This window comes from Aphanomyces astaci, assembly GCF_000520075.1.
Source record: "Aphanomyces astaci strain APO3 unplaced genomic scaffold supercont1.5, whole genome shotgun sequence".
Lineage (NCBI taxonomy): Eukaryota > Oomycota > Saprolegniomycetes > Saprolegniales > Verrucalvaceae > Aphanomyces > Aphanomyces astaci.
This window is the reverse complement of record NW_009798268.1, coordinates 805,146-827,176: the sequence shown is the minus strand read 5'-3', so window position 1 is coordinate 827,176 and position 22,031 is coordinate 805,146. Positions and strand designations below refer to the sequence as shown.

Sequence of the window (22,031 nt, the reverse complement as noted above, 5' to 3'; positions counted from 1 at the left end):
CCCCCATGGTCGCAATGATCTTCCACTCGTTCAGGTTGAAGCTCACGTAGCACGTGCTCAAGTATACGAAGAACTGTCCTACGCCAATGTACACCATGTGGCCGCCGAGCATGCAGAAGAGCTGCGACGCGGTGAGTGCGCGGCCCCGGAAGTCGTCGTCGCTGACTTCTGCGAGGAGAATCAGCACCACGATGGATAAGACCGAGATGGCCACGCCGAGCCAGTAGCGACCAACGAGGAGCGTGACTTGGCCAAACGCCACGACCACAGACAACCAACAATGGCGGCGAGCTCGAGCATCGTGGCCCGACCCAAGGCAAGCTTGAACGTGATCAACGAACCCAGGAGCATGCCTAGTGGAAGGATCTGCTGGAACAAGAACTCGGCGAGGTTCACGCGGCCGTCGCACATGTCGACTTGGATGTTGTACAGTCGCGAGGGCGACAGCGGATAGAGTAGGACCCACTCGACGCACATGAAGCTGAGCAACACGATGAGGATGAACCAGTACATGACGGCACTGTAGTGCACCGAATCTCGTCGGTCGAGCATGTTCCACTGCATGTTGTCTATGAAATACCAGCAGTGTGAGATACTGGTGACAGTCACATTAGAAATATGTCAAGGTACCTGGCATTGATTGGGGTGGTTTCGTCGGCGGTTCCGATATCAAAGTCCATGCCACCTGGCGTCGGGGACAGGATTGGCGTGGAATGGATGTATTTGTGCGGAACGAACGAGTACTCGCTCCGCCCTGGATCTCGCATAGCATGGATGATGCGCTTCCACTCCAAAGACGATGAAGGCTTCACCGCCGCCGCCATAACACGAGGGGATTCTACAAGGAGAGGGTCATGGATATTGCATTGTGATTGGTGGAAACCGACCAATCAGTGTGCGTACCCCAAACACTCCATACTGTGAAAGTTGAGATTTATGACTCCGGCGTACTACTGTAGTAGTAAATACGTAGAATTGTTGGATTGGCCCAAATTCAGACCAATTGAGTTTTTTCGTACTGGATACTGGATATTGGTGTGAGGGTAAATATGTATATAAACATATGATCAAATAAATAATTTTGGGATAACGTGTTATCGAGAGAATGTTGTTCTTTGCCTTTTGCGTCATTGCCAGAATTATGTAGCACGTACTGTAATATTGTGGATTCGGTGGAAATTTCATTTTACAGACCCCGTCGAACCGAATCTCGCCGAGGATAACTTTTTAAAATTAGACGAATATTATTACTTTTAATAGCAGGATTAATATATGGGCGTTTTTTATGTATTACTACTACTTCGAAGTATTATACTAAGTAGTAGTATTATATTGTGAATTCGCTATAAACTTCCAAGATTCGCCTGGTTTGTTTAACAACAATATTAAATCACGCCGGAGATCTGATTGGTTGAATATACTTGTCTTTTCTGCAAGAGACAATCAAATCCACTCAAAAAATGGATTAGCCAATAGCGTCGATTCGTGATTCGATTCGGCGACGAGATTCGATTCGACGGGGTCTGGAAATTCGTATCGAATCCACAATATAATTATTAGGGCCCGTCTGGCAACGTGAAATATTACAATATTCAGGCTCCAAACGCCATTTTGGGACCGAATTCGATTAATCTGATCAAAATTGAAACATGTCTTGCTTGAAGAGTTTTAACCCAAATCCAATAATTCCTAGTGGGATTTACTCGTTGAAGAGGTCCAAAACGCCATATTACAAAATCGACCTTTTTCACCTCCATTTTGAAAATGGCATTTTGGTTAATCCCATATTGCGAGAAAATGGAATATTATTTTTGAAATGTGACCAGACGCACCCTTAAACATGATTGATCAACACGCAAAGAGTATATTATGCAACTACAACCGTAAAATACCAATTTGGCCTCTGGACCAATTACACAGTTTTGCAATGAACAATAAGACCATTTTTTGTGCCATTCTAAGTCATGAATAGGAATTTTGAGCTGTGTGTTTACTTACGGTAAGAAAAGAAAGTTTCAATAAGGGTGGGTCTGGATCACACCCCAAATTCTGCCCAATTAATATTTCGAAAATTTGGTTCAAAGTAATTCGAAGAATTTGGTTGTCACCTATTTTTTACTGTCTGGATCAAACTGATTTCGAAAGAAACTCGACGATTCTCAGTCTCGAGTTTTCAGAAAAAAAGTCCCTTGAACCTCCTTTTATTTTTGGACGAAAAACGCGAAATTTCGCGAAATATTGAATTCTCCGAATATTGTATGCAGACAGAAAAAACCCATTTTTTGGCGATTTCTTAGAAAAGCTGCAAAAGCTGGTTTTTTCTGACATTTTTTGCGGCAGCCAGACTCCCCCCAAAACGTTTTAAAGTTAAAAAACGTAATATTTTTTGTTATCCCCAGGATAAGTAATGATGATCAACTCATAATATATCATTAGTAGAAAAAAGTCGGACAGGATATACAGTAATCAAGTGACTTTCTTGTTCGTTGTAATATTTATTAGTTATACAAAAGCGAAGTCAAAACCAGACGTGAGATATTAACAGAAGACACTCGTATTACAGCTCCCTTCTCAAAATTATGGATGTAGGAGCACAATGAAGTCGGAATTGACAGTGATCCCAAGTGATGCAGCAAAAAAAAGTAAAGGCAATATATTAAGAATTAGGTCGAATTTAAGCCAATCAGAATTGAGTATTCGATCACAACTCATTGAATATCCAATCGTTCTACAGGAGGGAGTGTTTTCATTGGTTTAATATGAAATTGTAGGAAATCTCCCAAACTACGGTACGACTATGTGTGACTGTTGCGCCAGGTATTGATAGTAGTTATAGGTAAATTTGTTCGACGGTAAACCACTAAAACTCAGATTCCACGAATTTACAATATTCGATACTGGAGCTCTGCCGGTACTAGTATGTTAAAAGTCATTTGTCGAATCCTGCCTTTTTCAGACTTTACATACTACTTCGTAACGTTAGTAGTATTTAACTTACATTCGAACGTACTACTGCGTAACTTCGTACTTCGAAGTACTTGATAGCAACATACTTGTTGTCTTGCGCCGGTGTTCACAACCGACGGCTACCGTGTTCACAACGGTGACCTCGATGACAAATCCAAAAGTAACTTCATTATCCAGTCAATCAGTCAGTTCCTTCACTACTCTCTACAAGTCATGTATCGGTACAGTGTATCATCAGCTCTGAAATATACATGCCCATCCGGATCCATGCCATATTTCACACTCCTCAAATGTCTGTTCCGGACCAACATTCAGCCGATAACATACTACTACTTCGAAGTACTTCGAAGTACATGTCAACCAACTCATTCATTTGAGGTGTTAACGTGTGTCTACATACGTCAAATCTAGAGCGTAGTCGATGCAGCAACGACACATGACCTTGATCCTTAGAAGCTGTAACGAGGGGACACCTTCGCGACGAAGGGCTCCACGAACGAGCGCACTTTGGACAAACGCGTGTACACGCCAGGCACCCCTTGGGCGTCGCACTCGACGCTCCAGCTGAACACAGCGACGAGGTGGTCGTCCCCGTTGGCAGACGCCACGGTCAAGGCATCGCCGGCGTCCCCAAAATGCACGCTTGGGCGGCGTCGCCCCCGGCACACAACACCGAGTCTTGGATGGCCCCACGTCCAGCCACGCGATCGTACGAAAACGCGCAATCCACGTTGTCCCACGCGGTGACGCCCACCTCCAGCAGTTCCGGGTTCACCTTGGTGCCGTCCACGAGCTGGCCCCACCCGCGCAGCGTGTATTTGATATTTATGGTATTCCAAAAGTCGAAAACCTGCCTGCAGACGAATTCGACCCCACTGTTCGATTCAACCAATCGAGCTTTCGATGGTGGATAGAAGTTAGTGGTCATGCGCTCTTAGTTACCAAGCTGCCAATCTCGCCATTTGAAGCCAGCAGCAAGGTCATTGTGATATATTCACGACTTCGCTGGACACTGCCTAAGAACCATACTCATTGATTATTGTTGAAGGCAATATGGTGTACGTACACGTAGTGAATTCATGTCAGCGGAAACCAGCCGTAACGTTACCGCAATTATCTTCTAATCACATAGTGTGCTCCGTTTCTAACTTTGCGGTCAGCGCATACTACTCTACCGGTACAGCAGTTGTTTGTGTTAGGCTCGTGGACATCCTGGGTACCACTGATTTCAGTCTCGTTTTTAGAATTTATACCCCTAGAACTCCACGCATGTCGTTGGCTTTGCTCACTGTTTTGAACCACTTGCAAACACACCACATCCATCAATCTACGACAATGTAACCATTAATAGTTTGAAACTTGGCGAATCAATTCTATCCAACCAAATCTAATGCACACATGGAGCATTTTTGTGGGGGTTAACTGTAAAACACTTGCTTTGGTGGTTCTGTAAGAGGTAAACAGTTTGCTGAAATCAGTCAACCACGTGATGCTTGCGTAAGGGTTCAAACAAGTGATGTGGACCGGTACTACGTGTAGTATGTATGATTCGTATATGCTCAGTACCAAGTGTGACAACTGAAATGATAATAATCACCCCTTCGTGGGGGAAGCTCATTTCGATGAAGTTATTTGACAGCGAGCAACCGCCCAATACACAAGTTCATTGACCTATCCGTCCAGTGCAGCCAGCCAGCCACCCACGTTGTACAGCACGCCATGCATACTGCACGTCAAACTCTCGATATTCAGTATCAGCTTACCACAAACCTTGTCAACCAACCAGGCTGACCCTGACGGTAGGCGGCGTCGCTGTAATTGCCCGGAGCAAAGCAAAAACTTCAGAAAAGTTTAACGATTTCAAATAGGACAAAGTGTTGGCCCAATATATAGTTGCACTTTCGATATGCGTTTAGCACTGCTACTGTACCGTTACGCTATCGGTTTGCAAGTTGCACAAGAGACCATTTCTTGGTTGTCCCACCACCTGTCATGCAAAATTGACCTATACCGCTTGAAATACCATGGCACTTGGTCAAAATATTGTCTCCTTTTATTTAAATAAAGTATGGTACATTCTCGCAGTGTCAAGATAGCCTCTCCAAGGGCGTCGGATGTAATGTCCACATACAGCACACCGAAGCGCACACCCACGCTTCACACGAGCAAGCAACACAGCGAGAGCGCTGTAGGCAACGTCCCCCAAACATCGTCATATTCCCGTCGTGGGAGAAATACGTCAAACAGAAAAAGAGGGGACGAAAGTACAGCACTGCGGGGCGGCTTCCTTTGCCGCACATTCTGGACAGATCATCTTGGTGGTCATCCCTGTTTACTTACTGCAAAAAGTTGTCTCGAAATACCAGCGCTTTGCGGGGGAGTTATTGCGAATTACTAGTACGTACTTCTAGTAGTAGCAGTACTTAATCTCGATTGCTTGCGACCTTTGACTAGTACACGAACTACGTAGTACAGTATGTATTTGTGGTCTACAGGTATAATAGATACGGCGGAGTATCGTTCAAACGTTGTGTGTGTGCCCTTGCTACTCACAGCGAGCACCGTCGTGGAAACGGGTCTTATTAATCAACACAACAGTCCTCTTCATGCATCGGACGGACCCTGATGGGCTGAGATTTTTGGCCGCTCGAGTCCACTGCGCTTAACTGGCCCCAAGTCACTCTGCCGCCACTTTCTTCAGCCAAGTCCTGACATCAACCTCACCAATGTATCAAATTAGGCGCGACATATACAAGTCTTTACGACAACCTTCATCAGCTATTTCAAGTTTCCAATAGTTTCAAGCTATATAGGCCAGTATTTTATGTTACGACGAGAGTTTCATCGTTTCGAGGGAAGCACAATATTATCGTAATTGAAAGTCATGTCTTCCGTCCCAATTGAAACTGCCAAAAGGCGCCTGTCGTTGTCCATCATGTCACTAAAAACTTACCGAGTTTGTTGTGACCCTGTGTATCCCCTTGGTACTGTAATTCAACCACTTGCTGGCCTGTTGCCGCCCCACCACGGCCCCATGGCGCCCCACCCAGCGCACTTTGTTCACTCAGGCTGCGCCTTGCCGCTCTTTTGCGACTCCTATACAAGGTATAGGCCACGTTATTAGCAAGGTTCAGCCATACTCACCTGCGACCACCAATCGACTTCATTGACACAAACTCCGTCGTTCGTTGTGCAGGAACAACAAGAGCACGGGACACAAGAATCTCCGTTGCTTTCCCCATTGCTGTGGTGCCCACCGACCAAACTCGTTTTGCGGGTCCTCGATTGTGGTGGAATGTCCCGTTGCATGGCCAACACCAGCGACGTCAATCGTCAGCTATTGCCGCTTCGAAGCGTCCGACATGTCTGACCAAGCCGTGATTCAAGTTGACCAAGTTGTGTCCGTCGGGAATCTGACGGCAGAAGTCAAGTCCACGGACGTGCCGCTCGGCACTTGGATGACAGGCGAGCGGCTTGAAATGGCACTGGGCGACTCTCCACCATCCATTCTCCACTTCGAATTCAATCGAGTTCGCCAGTCGTGGCATTACGGCTGGCGGTCCAACCGCTTCAATTGCAACATCAAGCACGCATTTGTCGTATGTTGCCCCGAAAAGTGTGCATATTATTAGCTGGTTTGACAATAACGTTTTTAGGTGTATGTGTTTGAGCATCATCAAGGCGCCTTGCGCTGCCTCAGCCGCGTCATGTCTCCTCCATTCACCATCTGCTCCACAAGGCGAAGTGGTGTAGTCAAGCCACCTTTGTCCCCAGGTTCGAAATCCCTCCCCCTCAGCCGTCCGTTCCTTTTCCGTCAAAATATACCCCAAGGAACCTCCTGACACTCTGGAATTCTGTTGCCGAGTTAGAACCCCTTGGAGGAGCCGAGTCTGACGATGACGTTAAAGCTGAGGCGTCCCCTCAGCGCAAACGCACTCGCACGACCAAGTCCTCGACAGCCACCAGTTCTTCCACCGACGACGACGCTGTATTCCTCCTTCCCAACCACAACGAAGACGACGAGCTCATGCACACTGCCGTCCAGGAAATGCTCCAGCTGGCCGAAGTATACGCCCGAAGCGGGACATTGAACATTTCAGCGACCGCCCCATCGACGTACGCAGTCTTGATCGACTTGCTCGATACCCACGTGTTTACGCGTACCACGCTTCAGTTCATCCAAGGGTGCTTGGAACAAGGGCAGGTGGATTTGCACCGCTCGTTTCGTCAACTGCTGTGGTTGATGTGGAAGCAAGCGAGCGAGGACCTCGAGACCCGCCGCCAGCTCACCATCGGACACGTTCTTGGCCACATCCAACAGGCCTTTCCCTGGTGCGACCTCACCCAAGGCTACTACGACCCGTGGTTTCATCATTACACTACACTGGCCGCCGAAGTGAACAAGGTACCAGTACCACCAACCACACACCCCATGCAAATCAATATATATTTAGTAATACCGTAAATGTTTGCCGTGTTTGTCCCATATCAATTCTGGTAGACCACTTGGCGGGACAGCCTCAAACCAGTTGCGCACGACGCCCGAAGCAGTTCCAAGCCCATCTTTGGTCGGTGGCAACGGGATACACCCGTGCAGCATGGCCAGCTCATTCACCAGCATTTGCTCGAAATGGGTAGTCGAATATGGACATGCACGGGTGGTAGTGGTGGCGACACCTCGACTGTACAGGTAGGTTGGTACATACTGTAGTACGTAGTTGATTCCGACCATACGATATGTCCTGATATCGGTACAGTACCGGTAGTGCAAAATATGGCAAGACTGATTGGGGACGTAGATGCAATGGGAGTGCTCAGTGCACGCGCCATGGACAGCATTTCGACTGGACCAGCTGCCCCAAAGTCACCCCCATCAACTGATGGGGCCCTGTGGGCTCCCAACACTCGGCAGTGGCCTCCACTTGTGTGGCACTCGAGCGTGGGAAGAGAACCAGGGTATACATCCTAGTACAGTACGACGAAGGACGGATGGAAACTGAATGTTCGTTCTACACTGTAGGGGATACGTTGGTCGTGGAGTGGTACTTTTGGCCTAGCCAAGAGGACCTACCGAGGAAGCGCGTCCGCGAACGCTTCACGCTGCTTGCAAGCACGATTAACAGCATGATGTGCCAGCAATTCGTCGAGCTGTGCTGGGACAATATCCACGACATCGTTGTGGGCCCTGACGTGGCGCAGCGTGTGCTGCTCCCTGCCAACTGGCAAGTCCACCACATCGAAACGTACTACTACCATCGGATTTTGGCAGAGTCCTAGGGACGGACGCCACCTTGGCATTTAGAGAGGAACATACTACAGTAGCAGTAAACTACTAACTAGTTAGTATTTAAAATGGGCTATTGCATCTGCACATGTCGAAACGCCGACATCCGCCACCACGATCACCTGTTGTCTTCATTGTTCATAGATATTAGTGATCTTATGACTGCCTATGACGACTTGGATAGTTTACTCCTGCATCCCCCACACCTGGGAACGAGCGTCGAGAGTATGTACGTTGAATTAGCAAAATCCAGCACGAGTATTCGTTGAATTAGCAAAATACAGCACTAGTATTCGTTGAATTAGCAAATTACAGTATTGGACAGTATTCCCCCAAGACAGACTTTCCACCTTGGCTACTGTACTTACATACATTTGCAAAGTGCTGACCGAAAACTCACAGATTGTGGCAAGCTCACAGTGTGGGTTTGTTCGTCGCAGTAATCACCGTAAGTTACCGTAAATCCATCCACGTTCTCATAAATAATACTCGGAGTATAAAACGAGACATTCACAGTAGAAGGTTGCAATTACGTCAGTTTAAACGAATACCAACGCCGCGACCACGAAAGCCAGTACTAACCCCCCTGCCTTGGTCACCAACGTATGACGGTTGCCGTCGGGGCTGCTGCTCGTCGACGGTGTGACCGACGTCGAGTCAGTGCTGTTCGACTTGACAGGTTTGGACACAGTTTCACACTGCAGTCCTTCGTAGCCCAACGTGCACAGGCACGTGCCGTCGATACCACACGAGCCGCGATTCGTACAGACAGACTCGGCTGGGGCCGTGGCGTCGCACAGCGAGCATTGGTTGCCTCGGGCCCCGGGCTTGCACACACATTGCCCGGTGGTGGGGCTGCACGCCCCGTTGCTGCCACACTGGCCAAACCCATCGCACACGTTGCCAACGGCCACAAAGCAGTTGTCGGTGGGGGTGTAGCCGGCGTTACAAATGCAGCCGTATTCGCTGCTAAGGGGCGACTTGGGGGCGCACGTGCCGTGGGAGTTGCATAGCCCCAGGTTCACACGGACGCCGTTGTTGTCGGTCGTGATGTTGCCCGCACACGACTTGAGGTGCGTTTCGGTCAAATCGAGAAACCCCATGGCCTTGTCGCGGTACATCTTTTGGTCCACGCACTTGTAAATGCCATTCACTGTCTTGGTCAAGGTGCCGCTGGCAAAGTTGGCTTCAAAACACGTGACAGTTTTGTTCGAGTTGGCAGCCACCACCGACGTGCCGTCTGCGTTCAGGGCGTTTTCGCAGTTGGGGACTTCGGTAAACGCGCAAATCGGCTGCACCACGCGGGTGCTGGCGGGCCAACTGGTAAACGTAGGGCATTGGCCGTTCACGTTCCCCCCGCACGCCTGCCCTCGGACGCATTGGGATAGCAACGACATGCCGGCAATGTTGGACTCGACAGACACGCACGAATAGCCCGTGCCGTACTTGGTGCAATCTGCCGACGCGCCTGACCCTCGGCAAATGCCAGGCCGAGTCACAAGCACCTCGGGCGCAGTGGTTTCGTCCTGCGCGGCTGCGAGTGGAACTGCCGCGAGGAACGCAGCGGCCACACATACAACAGCCCGATGATGATGCATGGATGTTCAAGCGCCTGGGAAGAACGAGGAAGATGGAAAAGTGACTGAAGGGTTTATGTGTATCCTTCGTTTTGGAACATCCGACTGATGGCACGCGACTCCCATATTCTGCGAGTCAGCCGTGAAACGGGCCGTTTCATGAAACGTGGAAGGTGTCGCTTGGATTATTTCAATTTTGTCCAATCCACATCGTTTGAATCTTCGATCAGTGATTGGATTGGTGGACGTGGTTTATGCTGCCCAATGAAATCCCGCACACAATTTTGAACCAGGGCTCCGCTTCGTATCGGTCATGGAATACATTGCACATGGACGAAGTCATGCGGTGTAGAGCCATGTTGTGATCATAAATTATTCGCACGTGTTACGCAGATCCAACTCCTTCTACATAATAAGGCAGCTGCTTTGGTTCGCGGCTGCTTTCTTGACTTCTGCCAGCCCTTGCTGGGTTTGGGCGAGGGACTCATCGATGTGGCTCTCAATGTCATCGATGGCACCTTGTTGGTCCCCAACAATGGCCGCGAGGTCGCGGAAGATCTCGTTCACTTGCGCCACGCTCTTGTGGATACGGTCGATGTCCTTGGCCCGCTCTTCAATCAGCGCTTCATTGTGTGCAATTTCATTGTCCAACTGCTTGAACTCAATCACTTGGCCATTCACGGTCGCATGGAGGCTGGATGATGCATCCCCGCGTTCGACTTCGTGCCGCATGGCTTCAGATTGCTTCACTTGCGCATTCGCTGCATCCTGGACCGATGATTCTAACTGGTTTGAGATGCGCTCAAAGTCCTTGAGCAGTTTTCGCCGACTCACTTCCATGGCAGGCGACCGAGGGAGCTGGGGCAACAACCTGGCGATCTCGTCCTGCAGCATGCATGCAAACTTTATGCGATCTTCCAAGTCCTGTTGGCCTTCCATGGAGGTAGGTGCGTTCTGCGCCTGCCGCCGCACGGCACCGACCTGCCTCTGATATTGCTCCAGTTTCAAGCTCAGCTTGTCCAAGAGGGGGATGTTTTTGGTAGACAACGATGCCGAGACAGCCGGTACATTCGACGACGTCGTCCCTGGAAGGGCAGGTGCATTGGCTGCGAAGTCAGCAAAGCTCATCGCAGCGGGCGACTTGTCGGACTTGTGCTTGCTTGGCAGAGAAGCCAGGAATGGAATCGAGATCAAAGTAGTCCCCATTAAGTACGCCTGGTTTATCCCCTACATTCGATGAAGTACGACATGCTTCTCCCAACATTATAGCAACAACACATTGTTATAATCACTACTGGTATTAATAACAGTTGAATCAATTATTTTCGAGCATTAATAAATCCAATTTAAAATAAGGTGGCATTATTATTGTAATAACACAACGAGTATTTATAACGTTAGTATACTATTAATATTTATAGAAATATTCCAATGGTGAGGAGTCAATAATTCCTAGTATTTTTTATCATATTTTGGGGTAATATACAAAATTTATCAAACTATTAATACCGTATCATTTGTTACTGTATGTTAATTAGGCCTAAACCAGATCATACTACGGACCGGAAATCCTGTCAGATGAAGGACCACCTTAAGCGAGTGTCGGTGGGGCTGCCAATCGTACGTGGATCGGGTATGGCATTGATGCCGTAAGTGGGGCTGCGGCACCTGTCATCGGACACAGTGGGTTGTGAATCGGATATGGCAAGGGGAGCTACTGCGCCAATCGCGGGTTACTTTGCAGGATCTCCTCCTGTACAAACCGAGGCATGTACCACAACGCCTCGGTCGGGGATGGAGGGATTGAGTTTTGTCCACGCACCAGGTCTGCCAGTACGACGTCATTACGAGTCATGAGTTCCTAAGCAGCCCAGGGACGAGCAACCGGGCATTGCAAGCGGTGATGGTACCGTTGGTGCTGTCGTGCTACCTGCAACTGGCTTGGTGGCAGGCGGATTGGTTCCGTCTGCCATGTCGTACTTTGGAGTGATCAAGGCAGGTGTAGGAACGATTCACGCCGCTGGTTGGAGTAGCAGCGACGTTACAATATGCTGCTGCTACGTTGGTGTCCACGTCAGCACAGGCGGTGTAACCGGTGCTGCTGGTGCAGAGCGTTTACCCACGGTGCACCAGTCCCTACACGTGCGAAATTGTAAGCCTAACGTTATGCCCATAACATGTACTTCGAAGTAGTATTTGGTAACATGCCTTCACAAACAATAAAAGAGTGAATCCCTCGATTAAACAAGATAGTGATGTACCTTCAAATTCGTATGACATGTGACAGTTTGCTTATTGTCACCCAAGATTCGACCGTTGTAAAAACGACCTGTGAATGCACTTTCCAATCCGAGCACACTCCCCCAATTTCGCCATGACGCACAAATCCGACGAGCCAGAGGTTAACAAGCCCCCGAAGCCGGCGGCCGCAGCCGCATCAGTCAAGCCGCGTGCAACCCACAAACCCAAGTATCCCCTTGCGATATGGGGGATGGTTGCCCTTGCTGCCGTGGGTGGCGCAGTAGCTGTGCCGATTGTGGGGATTGTTTCCAGTTGGTTGATGCGTGTGCTTGGAGCATTGTTTCCTGGTGTCGGAGCGATTTTAAACTCTATTGGTATCGCAGGGATGATGGAAACCGCCTTTTCAACCTTGATGACTACATCCGCAGCTACTGCAGGAGCTGTCACCAGTGTAATCATCTGTATCGGCGCCTTAGTCCTGTTGTGAAGCCGATAACAAAAGTGTGAAACCATTCGCTGCCTCATGTACTTGTGTTTCCATTGTGTATGTCGCACCCCAAGTATAGCAAGCTGACAGTGTGGTATCGGCCTACCTATCACGATCATGTACCCCAGTGGTCAAGATTAAGTGTGCAGGACGCATAACCAACTATATGGGGGGGAACACGCCCAAATCGCATATAGATAAGCCTGTGCTCCCCAGACATTATTGCACTATGGTTCATACACGTTTTGTGTTCCTTCACGTCGATTAGGCAGAGGATCGTCTGAATCCACGTCACTTGATCAGAGAAGTTTAAGGGGCCTCGACGTGGTGTGGATGTGATGGAACAATTGAATGGGCAGGATAGCGAATTTCAAATTGCCTTTCATGGAAACCACTCTACTTCCCGCGACTCCTGTGACACTTTGACGTTGTGAACTTGCAGTTGTAACGAGTCGTGGTTTCAACCTTCCAGTGCTATAATTACGCTTTGTTGCAACACCTGTGCTCGAGACCATGGAGCGAGACGACTTCACCCCGCTCACGTTTGACCGACCGATTCCAATCGTGCTTGTAAATGCAGCCCCAGGCGAGGTAAGCATGCTTGCATATTGATGGTTGTGGCCACTGAGGCTCATGTCCATCTCTCCCCCTTTTGCAGCAGCGTACGTTTGACCCAAACGACCCCCATTACCTGTACCAAGAGCGTAAAAAGTCTCGAATCCTGCAGCGCTCCATGTCTGTGGCAGATGTCGAGTCCCCCCCGCCCCCCCCTCCTGCCGTGGTGCTCCAAGGCGACACCAACGACCCACACACGTTACTCCGCGCTGTGTTTCAGTACTATTGTCGGTTTGGGCGAACCAGTACCCAAGGCTGCAGCACAGACGTAACCCTTGGTACGACCTTTCCACGAGCAATGAAATTCAAATGAACATCGTCGTAGACAATGTGAACTTTGCCAAGTTTTGCCGCGATTGCCCCCACTTGATTGGACCATCGTTTACCTTGGTCGACGTGGATTTGACCTTTTGCAAAGTGAAACTCAAACGAGAACGACGGATCACATACGCCATGTTCTTAGAGGCGATGGGAATAATGGCGTTGAAAAAGTACCCGAACCTGGTATAAATGACTGACGTTGGTAAATATACCTTCACCTAACAACGTATGCACAGGCGTTGGAGGTTGCCGTCCCAAAGTTGCTTCAGGAGCATATCGCAACCCTTCCATGCCTTCGACCAGGCTCCAGCTCGCCCAATCGAGCGTCAGTCGTATGCCGAGTCACCCCCAGCCCTCCAAAGTCCCCCCTTCGCAGCCCTCTTTCGGTACCGTTCCACTTTCTCCTTGATCGGGCCGATTTGATGAATTAATAGACGTTGAATCATGGCCAACAATTGGACCCACCCAACACTGTCATTACGCTGGAAAAGACACAGCTGTCGCTGGAACAATACCAGCGCCAAGTGCACATGGTGAACACATTGTCGCGCGTCAACAGTGCATCGCAGGCTGAAGTGCAGGACTTGGAAGACCGCATCAAGTTTTGCTACATGCTGCAAGACGAGGTGGCCGAGCTGGTTTCCGACCTGCCCCGGGGGTACGAAGCCTACCGTCGCATATGCAAAGAAGTGGAAATCCTCTCGGCCAACTTGGAAGCTTCAGTCAAGTACATGGCCAAAGTGCACTTGCATCGTAGCGGGGTGGTCGTGGCTGAAGATTCACCCCGTAAGCGCGAAAACGCCGCATTGAACAAACTTTTCCCCCATGGCATGGCCCCTGGCATTCAAGAAACCATGAAGCAAATCATGCAAGCCGAGCACGATCGTGTTCGGTTTAAAGACGCCAAGCGACCTGTGGATGATAAGGACGACGATGGCGACGACGCCGACAGCTTTCGCCCGAGCGAGTTCAGCGACCTTTGTCTCGGCCATATGGAAGACACTGCCCACAGTACATGGCAACCCGACGAGGATTCGTTTTAACAACATGACCCCCTTTGCATATATTTTGCATGTTTTGGCGTGTTGGGTGCTACCTGTACGTAACCGTGTGCGTCTCGCCAGTTACACAATCGTTTTACGGACTCAGTCTGAAACCGCGCCCGAAGAACTCCTTATTGGCGGCTGCAGCAATATAAGCAGACAACGTCGCATATGAAGAAGTCGCTGCTGCCCAGCATACGAGACAACACGGGGTGTCCAGCTGATGAGCTCGAGGTGCGGCAGATGCTAGGCGAGGTCACAACGCTGTTGCACGAACCCACGACGATGACCAGGCGCAAACCCAGTGCACCGAAAGATGGCCATGTCGACGATGCGATTCGGCTCTTCTTGGAGGCGCAAGTGGCCAGTGTCAAGCTACGCGCCCAACGACCGGTGCAAAACACGTTATTCAAACAAATGTCTTATGGGTCGTCCACGTCGCAGTGGCCCCTCGACGATCGGTTCAAGCTCATCGGCACCGAACTCGTCCAAGGCATGTGGACGCAAATCACAGACGTCGTGGCGTCCAAAACCAAATGGGACATTCAGCTGCTGGTCACGTACATCAAACTGAACCCGACCCCCGACGCGTGGCAGCTCTACCTCGACACGAGGCGAGCCAGTTTCGTCACCCGATCGCCCGACTCGCTCGACAACTTTCTCCGACACATGCCTGCATTGCTGAAAGAGGACTTGGACGTGTTTTGCATCCCTTGCGACGGCGCCCCCCTGAGCATCTTTCCCGCCCCCGACATCCAACAAGACGCCATCGAACGCATGAATCAAGTCGTAGACTCGGTGTACGGCCCAACGCTTCGGGCGCTGTTGGGGACGCGGATCAAAGCCCTCGTGGCAGACTCCACGGGGTGGATGGACAAGTCCAGCCAGTCGTTGCAGCTGCCGTTCGTGTCGTATGCACCGGCGTACGTGGTGCAGCCGCAGTCTCGAGAGTATGCGTACCCGTACGCCCCCCATGCAAACCGGTCGCTGCTTGGGTCGAGCAATTCGTTGGCAAATGTAGGGGCGTTGGGGCGGTCATTCAGGTTCAGCATTGCGTCCCCGCGGGGGACCAAGGCAGGGGGACAGGGTGACGTTGATGTTCTTTTGGCGAACCCGAGCCAGCACGGCGTGTGGCTGCAGTTCGCCGTCAGCAGCCTCCAGTTCTCGGATACGTCGGCGCCGGCGGTGCTCATGAATGGTATTTATGTGTTCTTTGGGGACCTTGAAACCGTGCATTCGCGATGTAAAAAGAAAATTCGAGTCGACATCAAGGCCTGCATCGGGTGGGCAGTCCTGGCCCTCGTGTCCCCTGCCAACGCCCCGTCTCCGACGTGGATTGAGGCGACAATTGAAAGCTACCGAAAGGATGACAATTCGTGTCAGGTGGTGCTCACGCCGTCGGCGTCGCTGTTCGAGTCGTGGCTGCCCCTGGACACGCATATTCGAATGGCTCCAAGCGATCCCAAGTGCCGCATCCACGCTGGGAAGAAGTGGCTGGCATTAGTCGACGAAATTAACACCGCAGCTCACGTCATGTCGGGGTACTGCCCCGACCCCTGCCGTCGCCACGTCCAATCGGCCATGTGGGCCACCTTGAGTAACCCATTTCGACCGGCCGACTTTATCTTTTCGCGGTACCTTCGATCGGCGATCCACGATGCGACCCGACGCGAGATAGTTTTGGAGTCTCGCGCAGTGGGCCAGTTCAATGCCGACACGGGCGTGTACGGGTACCCCGTCCGCGTTCAGGAGCATCTCCTCCGCGCCCGCTGCGAATCCGTCGCCACCATCATGTACGACGTGAGTGACTGCTTGCATATGTGCATTCGGTCCAACGCGCACATGTCGATCGCGCGGCTGTTTGTGCAAGTGATACAAGAAGAATTGAGTGTGTTTCTGCGCGAAATTGCCAAATCCACGATGGGCGACACGACGACAGCGTTGGAGTCGCTCGTGGAAACCGCGGTGGGTTTAGGTCTCATGTTGGACACGTGGCAGACGCACACGCAAGCCAAGATCTTTGACAGAGCCCCAACCCCGACCACACAATGGACCCACGACACGTTTGCCAAGGTGTGCGCGACCATCCTAGCCACCAAACACACGGTCCTGGCCTGCATTTATGCTCAGGTAACTTCGAAACCATGTTGACGTTTGAAGTTGACGTTTATGCGATTTGAATGCTATAGTGGCGGCGAGAATGCACGCAATCGTACTTTCCCAACGTGGCCCAACACGGATGGAGCAGTGTCAAGCCATACTTTGGCGACTCGCGCATCTCGGCAGGGGTACAATGTCTCGTGTTTCGCGTCGACAGTCTCGTCTCTCGGGTGGTTTCTGCATGTGCGATGCCGTTTGGCAATGCTGTGACGACGCGGCCAATGCAATGCATGTGTTGGTCCATGGTCCTCCACGGGCTGGAGTGCTTTTCGGCGCTGTACAAAGCAATCCAAGTGTCCCGCGCGCGCCTCTGGCAGTTCAAAATGGATGTGCTGTACATGTTGTGCGGCATGTATCGGTCGACCCAGCGAATACGCGAGCTGGACACAGCTGACGATGACATGTCCATGTGTAAGAATTGGCGGTATACGTGAAACATTCTGTTTTTTTGTTGACGAGGGTGCCGACATACATAGGGGCAACGCGTTGTGAGGATGGAATGATCGAGTGGCTACAGATCCTCTCGCTAGTTTTTGCCCCCGCGGGGCTTGTGATTGAAGAAATGACCAGCCGAAAGAAGGCAGAGCTGACCCCACCCGAATCCCAACCGGAAACAACGGCCAAAGAAGTGCTCTTGGACGATCAAATGCAGGTGTTGGTGGGACTATTGTGTATTCACAACGACCAGAATCGGCTCAAGGTAGGCCGTCCGTTGTCTCCCCCGACATCTCATCATTGTTGTGGATGTAGCCTTGGCAATCACACAACATTCTCCTCGGAGGGGATGTCAAGCCCCTGAAACAAATCGACTTGCAGGTACAACTACGACGCATCGAAGAATACTAGTATTTGCGAAGTAGTTCAAAGTATATCGATTGACGAGTAATTGCCAACGTAGTGGCAGCCCCTCTTGGCGAGTTTGACCATGGAATCGTACGAGATGGTGGGTTGGATTCGCAAGCGAAGGGAAACGTGTAGCTCCACGTTCCCCGAGCTGACCAAAGAAGAATTGGCACATCGAGCCAAGCTGGAAGAGGTATGAATCGATGCGATGGAATTACAGAAATACAGAAGGGTCCTCACATGCATGTTTCAGGTGATGGCGGGCGTGGCTGGAGAAACTACAGCGAGATAGTTAAAATCACAACGCAGCAATGCCCTCAACACCTGGAGTATCGAGTTGCCATCGATTAAATCCAGGGATGAAGTGTTGTGGTCGTGATCGCCTCGCCAGGCCGAACGACCGAGAGGTTTGTGTTGAAGCTATAACAGCAGAATACAAGGGCCTACATTGGATGAACGAGTCTACAAGAATTGTGCACGACCCATAGTCTTACTGACTCAACCGCTACCGGTAGTACTGCACTCGTACTACGTAGTACTACTAGGACTAGTATGCAGTAGGTTCAGTACTACTAGTATATGTCAATATTTGAGTACAGTATCACCACGAGGTACGAACCATACAGCTGTGCTGTACAACTCGAATATGTAGAACGCGCATAGTAATGTACTTCAAAGTAACTAGTTAGCCATGCTTTACATCAGCATGGCTTTTGACTTGGAACAGAAAACGGCAGTTAATTGCACTTCGATGAACCACCAGTCGCAAGACTGAAGGTCAGTCGATGTTTCAGTTGATGTTCAGACATATGTTACAAACTACTACGTAGTGGTTGGATGTGGCCACCGTCATCGACACGCCACGTCGCATCTGTCAGTTGTTGAAATTGCACACCATGGCCACAGTCCCGGATCTTAGACGGCACCTTCACGCCTTCCGCCTCCATCCATTCGTTGCCTCATCCTTGTTATTTGTGCTGCTTGCGGGGCTCGCACAGCTTTGTCTTCCACAAGCTTCGCCTGATGCCTCCAGCTCACCGTGCAGATGCACATTGCCCGAGAAAATGCCGCGCCTGTTCATGCACGGTCTTGGGGAGGCACAGACCCTCCCGTTGTAAGACTCGTACCCAAACTACTGGGGCCAGATCCACCACAACGCCCCTTGCTGCTCGTCGGTTCGCTTTGCTCGCATCGAGACCATCAACCGCGGATGGGACCACCCGTCGCTGCAGGACGACTTTTGCGCGCCGCGATGAACGTTAGCAGGTCGACCTACTCTGGACGAATCGACAAGTTGATCTTGGTGGCCCATTCCATGGGCAATTTGATTGCCAGTGGCGCGTTGGCTTCTGGTCGGTGCAACATGGCAAAGAACGTGCATTGGATTTCGATTGCTGCACCGATGGAAGGCACCAAGAGCAGCAATTGCATTGAAAAGGTGTGCCAAAACGAATGGATGGCACCACTCTCTGTGGCCATAGGATCGATGAGCCCAGCTCCCCCTGCTATTCTATCGATGAGGCACATGTCCACCGTAGCCGTACCCATGAAGCAAAAGTTCAAAGACGCCCAACACGCCTGGGCACGCCACGTCACAAGGTTATCTTGCGGTATCGATACGTTTGGGGTTGTGGGCGTGTCGAGCTTGTTCAACTCATTGCGGAATTGGTGGGTGGCCATGTGGAGTTTCCACGATCACCCTGAAGTCGATGGCCTCGTGGACTTCAGCAGTTGTACCGGGGGACTGGGACGGATTTGGGTCCCACGCTGAAACGAGTTTGCACTACAAAGCGCGCGCCAACCACATGGATGCCGCGTTTCAGAACGGCGATGGCTGGTGGGGAAGCGACCGCAAACCCATGCAGTGGTTCCAATGTACCTTGTAAAGTACTTCCAAATCTGGCGCATAATAGTTGTCACGTTCGATTTCTTATTGGTAGTATACTCCAGGAGTACAGTATCACCGTTTTTTGCTTCATATTGGTGCAATCCATAGCGTAGGATCCATCCTCTTTGAGTATTTCCAGGTCCTCTCAAAAATTCGTCGTAGTTTTGATGTTACTGTACGACGTCACAACCGCGGCACGCGAAGGATAACATATGGTGCATCACCCGCCAGGCTATGAAGACGTCGTTAGTTAGATAGATTATAGATGGAATGCACCACACCAATTGTGCATTGGAACCGGACGTACACTCCGGAGTTGGCCATCAGTTCCTAAACTCTATCGATGATGACGCATTGCATTTATGCCAGCGATGAAACATGGACACAACGACAATACGATATATCCCGTTCGTATATCCTGGACGTTTCATCATTCTACCTCTTTGCATGGAGAAGTAAAGTTATTTGTGTGCTATCTATGAGGTGTTGAATAAGTATTTCTGGTGAAAATGGTCGAGTGGTTTATTTATTGGCGGGTTGGATCATCGGATACCAGCAACTCCGCCACATCACCTTCCACCACGTCCGACTTGTTTTGATTGATCAATCTTTGGGAAAGGCAATCCCACCGCCGTTGCCCTCTTTGGACAATCTCGCCGCCGTTGCCCTCGAAAATCAAAACTTCCTTGGCAAATTGAGTCAGCGCTTTGAAGATTTCCGTGCCGCGGGTACGGATGGTCGACACATGGGCGGCAAAATGAGTACCAGCCACTTCGATGGTCAACACGGGCTTCTTGTACGTTCGATAGAGGTAGTCGTCGAACGCCCCGATCGCAGGTTCAAGGGGAGGGGAAGCCGCCGTCTGGCCCGTGTAGCCGCCACCGGTTGCGGCGGCAACGTTTCGGCCGAGCCGTTCAAACTTGGCGTCGTCACCGTTGCCGATGGGTTGCGTCGTGTCGCCATAAGGGTACAAGATCAACCCCTTGACGGAATGCACGTCCACCCAGCCGGCGAGTTCAGAGTTCTTGGCATGGAGCCACGCCCCAATCCCCCTGGTTTCTGGCTCGCTCCCCGGATTCTTGCCCGGGTAAAGTTCAGACCATAGGGGTACGGCTTTGGCGTTTTTGAAGGGAGTCGGCCAGTTGCGGTTCAGGTCGACTCCGTTGGCATTCTTGCGCTGCAACCGCTTGCCCTTCGTCCACGAGATATCGTACCCGTCAATGTTAACGATCGGCACAAAGTACAAGTTGAACGCGTCCACCGCCGTGGGTTTCTTGTTGGCAATGTCGTCCAGAATCGAAGACAACGTAAACAAGTTGGACGACCCAGCGATCCATTCCCGGGCATGGAGCAGGCTTTGAAAGTACAACGACCTGGGCTTAGATGCGCCGCTGGTCAGTTTGTACGCGTAGATAGCCTTGCCTCGAACGGTGCACGAAATCTTTTCTTTCGTCAACAAAGTTGGGTTCTGTGCCACCAACGCATCCACGTAATCGAAGATTTGGTCCGACGTGCGGAAACAATTGTGGAATTTGCTGGCCGTGTACTAGCCAGCTTTCAACGTCTGGAGGTACCCGCCGTTGGTCGTATGGCACTTGCGGTTGACGTCCGCGTCGTCTTGGATCCCTTGGACTTGGGCGTTGGTGCGGAGTTTTCTGTCGGGGCCTCGCAACAAACCAGTAGTAGTGGTTTCGTTCAGGTTGATATCCCCCGCCGCAAATACTGCAGCCGACGAGGCAAGCGCGAGAATGGCAATGGTCTTCATGAAGCAATATCAACAATGAGTGCAAGGTTTGGGGGCTCGTGTTTGGGGGGCAGCGTGGAGTTCTTTTGCATTCTCATTTGGACACACCTATGTGTATAGTACGATATGTGATCAGATTTGGAACAATTCCCCGATTAACAGTAGTAAAGCAGTTCGAGTGTTTCTTTTCTCAGAAATTGGTGTTTATATGGGACTTATAGTAAAATCTGACCACCTCACCTTTAACGAGGGGTTACAGTTTGCTGTATCGCTCGTAGACAATTCTGAGAAGAATTCCCCGATTGACATGGCCCAGGTCCAAAATCCATCCAATCATTTCTGTTTACAGTTAGTTACAAGTCATTGATCATGGATAAAATGTTGTGTTTTCTCATGGTTACTACTCACCAGTCCAAAATCGTGGTTACAGATGTACGGGAAGTACAGTACAGTATGAAGTAGTATGTTATTCACGTTTAGTCAAACTACAGTAAATGCCTGGTTCACTTCACGAGCCGCGCACCCACCATCGACTATCACTTGCTGAGTGACACATACATGATAGATATGACCAAGCTATGATCGTGTCCATGAGCCATGACATTATTCCTTGCGCACCCTTTTGCTGTGCTATGGTGCACGTCATCGATAAAGTATCAACTTTTCACAAAAATTTCTTGCTGCTATTTCGTTCTCTCAAAATTTTAGCGAATAGAGACGTAGAATCGAGAAGTCCATGCAATCATTTCTGTTTACAGTCCACGAGACCATCGAGGACCTGTAACGAATGTTTTCATGTTCCACCCAATCTCCCTCGATCAAAATACATGCATCTATGCAGTTTTTTATACAGAATACGCC

At 50.3% G+C, this 22,031-nt stretch overlaps 9 protein-coding genes across 9 annotated transcripts; 4 read left to right on the top strand and 5 right to left on the bottom strand.

Annotated features, from left to right (window-relative positions):
* Positions 1 to 78: 78 nt before the first annotated feature.
* H257_03048 (hypothetical protein) lies at positions 79 to 824 on the bottom strand (the record flags this gene model as incomplete). The annotated part of the gene is made up of 3 exons (XM_009826952.1): positions 79 to 168; positions 280 to 569; positions 686 to 824. 3 exons carry the CDS (start codon positions 822 to 824, stop codon positions 79 to 81), a joined length of 519 nt encoding a protein of 172 aa, XP_009825254.1.
* Positions 825 to 3,416: 2,592 nt separating this feature from the next.
* Positions 3,417 to 3,951, bottom strand: H257_03047 (hypothetical protein; the record flags this gene model as incomplete). Its single annotated transcript, XM_009826951.1, has 3 exons — positions 3,417 to 3,609; positions 3,681 to 3,817; positions 3,910 to 3,951. The coding sequence occupies 3 exons, from the start codon at positions 3,949 to 3,951 to the stop codon at positions 3,417 to 3,419; spliced, it is 372 nt and encodes a 123-aa protein (XP_009825253.1).
* Positions 3,952 to 5,920: 1,969 nt separating this feature from the next.
* On the top strand, positions 5,921 to 8,363 carry H257_03046 (hypothetical protein). The gene is made up of 7 exons (XM_009826950.1): positions 5,921 to 6,072; positions 6,164 to 6,566; positions 6,624 to 6,741; positions 6,837 to 7,372; positions 7,469 to 7,657; positions 7,767 to 7,923; positions 7,988 to 8,363. The coding sequence occupies exons 1-7, from the start codon at positions 6,002 to 6,004 to the stop codon at positions 8,242 to 8,244; spliced, it is 1,731 nt and encodes a 576-aa protein (XP_009825252.1). The 5' UTR covers positions 5,921 to 6,001; the 3' UTR covers positions 8,245 to 8,363.
* Positions 8,364 to 8,760: 397 nt separating this feature from the next.
* Positions 8,761 to 10,007, bottom strand: H257_03045 (hypothetical protein). The gene has a single exon (XM_009826949.1). It carries the CDS (start codon positions 9,847 to 9,849, stop codon positions 8,791 to 8,793), a length of 1,059 nt encoding a protein of 352 aa, XP_009825251.1. The 5' UTR covers positions 9,850 to 10,007; the 3' UTR covers positions 8,761 to 8,790.
* A 117-nt stretch (positions 10,008 to 10,124) lies between these two features.
* On the bottom strand, positions 10,125 to 11,034 carry H257_03044 (hypothetical protein; the record flags this gene model as incomplete). The annotated part of the gene is made up of 1 exon (XM_009826948.1): positions 10,125 to 11,034. The coding sequence occupies one exon, from the start codon at positions 11,032 to 11,034 to the stop codon at positions 10,234 to 10,236; it is 801 nt and encodes a 266-aa protein (XP_009825250.1). The 3' UTR covers positions 10,125 to 10,233.
* A 2,007-nt stretch (positions 11,035 to 13,041) lies between these two features.
* H257_03043 (hypothetical protein) lies at positions 13,042 to 14,548 on the top strand. Its single transcript, XM_009826947.1, has 5 exons — positions 13,042 to 13,147; positions 13,218 to 13,449; positions 13,497 to 13,675; positions 13,729 to 13,878; positions 13,927 to 14,548. Exons 1-5 carry the CDS (start codon positions 13,070 to 13,072, stop codon positions 14,533 to 14,535), a joined length of 1,248 nt encoding a protein of 415 aa, XP_009825249.1. The 5' UTR covers positions 13,042 to 13,069; the 3' UTR covers positions 14,536 to 14,548.
* A 102-nt stretch (positions 14,549 to 14,650) lies between these two features.
* H257_03042 (hypothetical protein) lies at positions 14,651 to 17,999 on the top strand. Its single transcript, XM_009826946.1, has 6 exons — positions 14,651 to 16,665; positions 16,725 to 17,106; positions 17,172 to 17,395; positions 17,446 to 17,511; positions 17,594 to 17,731; positions 17,792 to 17,999. Exons 1-6 carry the CDS (start codon positions 14,707 to 14,709, stop codon positions 17,828 to 17,830), a joined length of 2,808 nt encoding a protein of 935 aa, XP_009825248.1. The 5' UTR covers positions 14,651 to 14,706; the 3' UTR covers positions 17,831 to 17,999.
* Positions 18,000 to 18,853: 854 nt separating this feature from the next.
* Positions 18,854 to 19,424, top strand: H257_03041 (hypothetical protein; the record flags this gene model as incomplete). Its single annotated transcript, XM_009826945.1, has 2 exons — positions 18,854 to 19,148; positions 19,267 to 19,424. 2 exons carry the CDS (start codon positions 18,854 to 18,856, stop codon positions 19,422 to 19,424), a joined length of 453 nt encoding a protein of 150 aa, XP_009825247.1.
* Positions 19,425 to 19,952: 528 nt separating this feature from the next.
* H257_03040 (hypothetical protein) lies at positions 19,953 to 21,191 on the bottom strand (the record flags this gene model as incomplete). The annotated part of the gene is made up of 2 exons (XM_009826944.1): positions 19,953 to 20,961; positions 21,001 to 21,191. The coding sequence occupies 2 exons, from the start codon at positions 21,189 to 21,191 to the stop codon at positions 19,953 to 19,955; spliced, it is 1,200 nt and encodes a 399-aa protein (XP_009825246.1).
* Positions 21,192 to 22,031: the final 840 nt, after the last annotated feature.